Source organism: Pteropus vampyrus, unplaced genomic scaffold (genome assembly GCF_000151845.1).
Source record: "Pteropus vampyrus isolate Shadow unplaced genomic scaffold, Pvam_2.0 Scaffold453, whole genome shotgun sequence".
Lineage (NCBI taxonomy): Eukaryota > Metazoa > Chordata > Mammalia > Chiroptera > Pteropodidae > Pteropus > Pteropus vampyrus.
Genome location: NW_011889234.1, coordinates 1,259,248 through 1,265,247, shown reverse-complemented (window position 1 = coordinate 1,265,247; position 6,000 = coordinate 1,259,248). Strand labels below are relative to the sequence as shown.

Genomic DNA, 6,000 nt, shown 5'->3' with positions numbered 1-6,000 from the left:
CTTTTGACTCAAGCGAAATGTCCTATTGTTAGATCTAGTCAGTAGCTGGCAACTTCTCACATTTCTTCTGACATTTAGTAGCCCTTTTTTCCCTCTTTCACATGGGTGGCCTAAGATTTAGATGGATACAGCTGGAGGCCAATACTGAGTGTGGGCAACAGTGTATGTATATAATTGTTGTCTGTGTCTTGGCTAAACACTTGGGGTATGCCAGTGAAATTTTTATGTCTCTGACATGTTTCCCAGAACTGCACTGCTTTATTTTCTTGTGTGTAGAGAATGGGGGTAGGATAGGCCAAACAAACAAACAAACAAACAAACAAACCAAAAACAAAACCGCATACATTGCTGATCTGTACACTTATTTCGTACTTTAGCAATTTCTAAACCATCCCTTATTGAATAACGACTATGGTGGGTAGTTAGCAAGGCTTACTGTAAAATCATCAGGATGTTGCATTTGCTGCTACTATACTTTGGCCCAAGTTCACCTTCTAGATGGAAATAACTGAAACTTAAATTTTTTTTACTTCTGAGGGAATGCAGTTAGCATTAATATGATGGCTAGGTAGAGGGCCATGGGAGGGAGGGAACAATTGTGGGGATCGTTTTATGAAATATATAGATGTCTAACCAATGTACTGTATACTTGTAACTAATTTAAATAAACTCTTTAAAAAGAAGGAAGCTAAAAAAAATTCTTTACTTCTAAATATAAAAATTTTAAATCTTATTTACAGTTCTTAAAGAGTAAAGGATACAAGTGCGAGTCAAAATGATTTAGTGTCACCAAACTGGTCACTCAGTATATTCTTATTGAGTGTTTGCTATGTACCAGACACAGTGCCAAACACTAAATCTAAAAAGTAAAAAAAAAAGGATGTTTAGAAATAAGGCAGTAGCCATTGTTTCCTTGTTGTTGATAGGATGTTTCTATGTAAAGAAAAAGAAAAAATATGGCAAGGTTGTTATACATGCCACGGCATGGTACTGGGTAAATTAAACTGAATTTTCTCAAGTTTCTGTGGGGAAGTAGAAAGAAGGAATGAAAAATTGGCTTCCAGGCTTTTTAGTTTACAGTCCATCTCATTCCAACTCATCCCAGTACATGCACTCCTTCCCAGCCCCGCTCCCCCATCTTCATCCTCCTTTACTCTCCCCCACACACATACATTTTCTGCAAAGGTTTAAACTGTAAATCTATCTATATTACAGATTTTTAATGATACAGATAGCAGCATCATGCACCTTAATGGAGAATTCCATAGTAGTGTATTATGAAAAAAAGGATTAAGCACACATTAAATGTATAAATGTGTACAGAAACAGGCCACTGTCTTCCAGGCAGACTTGAAATTGCTCAATGACCATGATCTTTCTTCCCTAACCCCACATGATCTGCTGAGTGAGTGTTTCTAGTGGCTCTGAGGGAGTGTGAGGCTGGCTCTTTCACGAAATCTTGGGGGGTTCGAAATTTAAATTTAAGTCATTGTATAAAGAAATTCCATTTTACAGGGCACTATTTGGAAATAATATTTGGGAATATAGCTTCTAGAATGTTATTTCTTTAACAGCCAGCCTCTGGATGGTTATAGACTTAACCATTGAACACAGGTACTTTTTGGAGATTTCTTGAGGCAGCATATCATATCTCAATATTTAATCACTCAGTAATCAAGATGTCATTCTTAGGCATTACCAAATGCTCTTGCTGCAATTAAAACTCACTTCCTCTCTCTCAATATTCTGCAAAGGTAGAAAATAGCTGATCATCCTTCTTACAATAAACCTCGTATAATTAAAGACTCTTCATTGTTCTTTATCATTTGCAAGCTAAGGAACACTATGGGGCCCAAATCTTCTAGTGATATTTTATTTTGGGGTTAACGCTGACTATTGATAAATACTGCTTATTTAGAGCGGAACAATTTCTCTACGATACACAAAGGATGTGGAGATTCTAATTAAGATGTTCAGTCTCCAAATGCTTTTGTTAAATGTAGACATCTGGGTTTTAGATACTTCTTTGCTTTTATTTGGGAAAATTATTTTATAGCTGTCAGGTTTTCGGGTATAATCATTTTGGATTTCACATAAAAAATATAGTACCAAGGGTTGTCATTCCCTAGTATGACAAATGAAATCACTAGTCTTTTCTGTGTTATTTATCTAATAATATTTCCGTAGACATATATGGCAGTAAAAAATTAAAGTCTGTTTTGGGAATGGGTCATTTAAAAATTTTCACTTTACCTTGGTTGATAAGTGTTGTCCAAACTCTTCTAGAATTACTAGGTTTATTGAAGGCACCTAAAAGTGTTGACAATTCATCTGTCCTGATGCAGGCCGGTTGAGTCATGAGGTGTAAAATCTGAGCTACACCTTTTGACAGGTACACGGTCTTACAGGTAGGAGGGGTTGGCAATAACTGTGATTTTTGGCAGGCGCTGGCCCTCTCGCACTCCCTACGCCACTGCCAACGTTCTAACATCCTCTTTCCTTCAGGACTTCAAGAATCTATTAATAGGTAAGCAACTTTTGAAGGGTAAATCAAGCCATTTCTACTTGATCAGAAAAGTAAACGCCTATTCCAGCAGTTTCTTCAGGAACAGGAACCGGAGGCCACGGTTCTAGCCGGACAGCCTTCACTCGGCACCTTCTTCCACGCCCTAAATCCTTCCTCCTGTTAGTGGGCCCCATACATCCCACTGCGTACTCCTTAGCGCATCTTCACCCTTCTCAGGCCAGATGTAGAGAGCAGAGTTTGTGTCTATCGAGTGGGGCCTGGGCTCTCTCAGGATAGTCGCAGTAAGGTGTTCTGGCTTTATCCGCCGGATAGGTTCAACTTCTGGTAAGCGGGAACACTTTTATGTACTGCAAAATAACCTCTCGTGCTTCAGACCCTCTCCCATGCTAAGTTATCTGTAGAAAGTTGGGTGTTTTATTGGTGAAACATCTCTATTGCGCTGCCTCAAGTGTGGCTCACACGCGAGGAATCCCCTAATTTGGCTCCGCGCCTACCCGCGCTGTGCTTCCTTAGGACACGGGCGCCCCGCCCTCTGCCACTCCCGCGCATCTCATTGGCCAGACCCTGCGTCCGCCTCGGCTTCTGACTGGAGGCTGTTCCTGTCCGTCTGTGCAGCACGAACATTTCCGCATTGAATGGGGATGCTCCAAATGGAGGGGGAGGGGAACTGATTAGGAGAAAGTGGGGGCTTTGAGTGTCTGGAGCCGGCAGCCAGGTGGGCGGAGGGGTCATTAGCTGGGCTGCGACCACTGGCGAGGGGTTCTAGGTGTTCATGTGTGAGGGGATAGAGGGAGAGAGAAGGGTACCTTAGAGGTGACATTCTCTCAGCCTGCAAGCCTTCTTCCTGGGGCGCCATAAACGCCCCCAGTTTCCCAGCTGCTAAAGGAAGAGGAGGAAGGTGGGTCTTGATGGCGTTTTGGGGGTAAGCAGGGGCGGGCTTCTCTCTACCCGCTAGGCGGGTGTGTTTTCCTCTCTGAGATGTGTAGAGCTCCTCTCCCCCACCGGCTGTATGGCCCCGGAGGCCGAATTTTGGGTTTGGAAGAGCGCAGGGCAGGAGGGACTCGAATGTGTGCGAGGAGGATCGGGGCCTTCTTGGGCTCCAGTCGGTGGGACTCGGGGCGGCACCGGGGTTCCCCCCTCGCAAGCGGCCCCTTAGTGTCCGCCGCAGGGGAGGGGCGATGGGGCCTAAGTAGCCTTCGGCCCCTCCCTCCCGTGGAAATGCAGCGGCAGGGTTTCCGCCACTCGCTTCGGGAAGGCGGGGAGCTGGAAGCTGCCGCCCGCCCGCGCGGGGAATTCTTAGCACCTCCTAGTTCCAGGATATTTATGGGCTGGAAAAGTGATTGCATCCCTCCCTCCGTCGGCCTTGCCGGCCTCACCCACATCCCCGCCCCTTGTCTGGTTGGGGGCCGGTGTTGACTGGTTTTTCGGGGAACCAGCGAGAGGCTGGAAGGCATTGAGGGTGGGGGAGCCAGGGGTGCGGCCCGCCAGTGCTTGCTGTGGTCCAGCCCCGGGGGCGGTGAAATAGCCGCTGTAGATCCGCCTCTTTCATTGATGAAATTTAAGTTCGTGTGATTTTACCTTTTCCGGGAGTCTCCAGCTGGCCCTCATTTTTGTCTGGAGCGCAGTGTAAGCTGGAGTTACAAGCAGACTTCGATCGCACCAAGTTTCTGCCTTTGGAAGTGGGGGTTTTCCTGTTGGTTTGTTTTTTAAGGCTGTCTTAGTCGCTTTGAATAAATACTCCTTTAAGTGGCTAAACATAGGAAGAGGAGAAAGAACACGTCGGTTGTTATAGCAGGAGAGGAAGTCTGCCTGATAGCGTGACTTCTCCAGAAATTAATATATATATAAAAGAGTATTTTACTAAATCTCTAAAATGTCGAGATTTGTACAAGGTAAGACACGCTTCTTCTCTTCGGGATTGCTTCAGCTGAATTTGGGTACTGACACTCGAGAGGGTTGGTAGGTAATTTGGAAGTGGAAATGTTCATTTGAAATACTATTTGCGAAACCCTTTTTGTTAAATTGTCATTTGAATTACCTTGAACTGCTGCGACTGGCGTTTCAGATATTTATAATTTATACCTCTGTACTGTGCTGGGTTTAGTTTTGCCTCTCTGAAATCAGGTTAGTAGCACTCTAGCTCTCCAGGATAGTGGCTGTAAATGATGATAAAACAGGATTTGGCTGCTGATTAATCCCTGTTCTCTTTTCCTGGTTGAAGTCAAGGTAACTATGTGTGCTTGCAGACTGGTAGGGGAACTGGTAGGGCTGAGGGAAGGCAGGTGGGTTTTGCCAGGACTGTTGGGTGAGCGTTAGTGTTCTCAGCAACGACTCCGTTTGTGTGTACGTGGTTTGAGTCTGATTCATTTATTGCGAAACCGAGAGTAGCTCCTAGAAGCTGGAGGTCATTTCAGCAGGCAAAATGACTTTGCTGCATTGCTGTTTATTTTTTTCCTTCTTTCAAATCTGCAAAGATTATTAAGGTTTCTTTGAAATTTGAAAATTGCCCTCTAAATTCTACGTGTGTGTATTTTTAAAAGGGTTAGGGAATGCCTCTCAACTGAGTTAAGCAGTAACATCGCTTGTATCTATCTGTGTGTTCCTTGTACACTTTGAAATTGGTGCTATGTTAAATCTGTCACCAGTTTATAGCATAGAATTAGACTTCTGGTATGCAAGTAAACCCTATTCTTGCAGACCCCAGAGTGTGAAAGCTTCAGCCATCTTGCTGAACACAGCTAGTAAAGTTCACAACCACTTAATGTGACTCAATAAATGTAGATGTACTTTAATAAAAAATTGTGTCAGTAATGGCCCTCATTTACCCTGGAAATAAAAATGACCTAGTAAATTTTATATCAGTTTATTAACTCTTCTTTGAGTTTTGTATAATCAATTAAAGTAAGAATTTGTGCCTTATTATGGAAACAGATGGAACATTTATGCCTGCCTTAACTATAAGCTCAGAAATGTCATTTGCCGTTAGTTTTTCAAATTCATGTTATACCTTATATGTGCTGAGAGATGCATCTTATGTTCTGATTGAATAAGTGTCTTAGTCAAAAATAGCAAGGCAGAAGTAACTGTTAGAAATTTGCTGGTTTTGTAACAGCAAAAACACAATTACCAGAAAGCCAGTATTTTGCAAGAATATGCTTGGGAAAGGTGGACAAGCCACTTCTCTTTAAAAGATAAGAAAATTAGTTAAACTCCAGGTGTGGCTTATAGTTATGCTTTAGAATAATAGCTTGCAGAGGTGATGTGCATTGACTAATTTCACAGCCTTTGCTGTTAATGGCTGTCTTCAGGAGATTCTAAATCAAGTGGCAATGCTTAAGAGTTGATGTAAATGTTGTCATTCCTTTCCGTTGTCATTGACATTTTTTAAAAATAAGCTTTTTACCTTGGAATACTTTTAAATTTATAGGAAAGTTGTATGTTTGTCACAACTAAGAAATCATCATAGGTACATT

At 42.7% G+C, this 6,000-nt stretch overlaps 1 protein-coding gene across 4 annotated transcripts in view; it reads left to right on the top strand.

Moving 5' to 3' along the window:
• The first annotated feature begins 3,150 nt into the window (after positions 1-3,150).
• The window catches only part of UGP2 (UDP-glucose pyrophosphorylase 2), a 54,088-nt gene continuing 51,238 nt past the window's right edge, over positions 3,151-6,000 (top strand). Inside the window, exon 1 of one of the 4 annotated variants that reach the window (XM_023524253.1) lies at positions 3,151-3,242. Coding sequence is in view for 1 of the 4 variants with exons in the window: in XM_011381866.2 (XP_011380168.1) it covers positions 4,401-4,419 (19 nt within the window). In the remaining 3 variants the exon portion in view is untranslated. Of the gene's footprint in view, positions 3,450-3,884; positions 4,420-6,000 lie in introns of those variants that run through there. The other 3 variants (XM_011381868.2, XM_023524254.1, XM_011381866.2) reach the window with 3 other exon arrangements.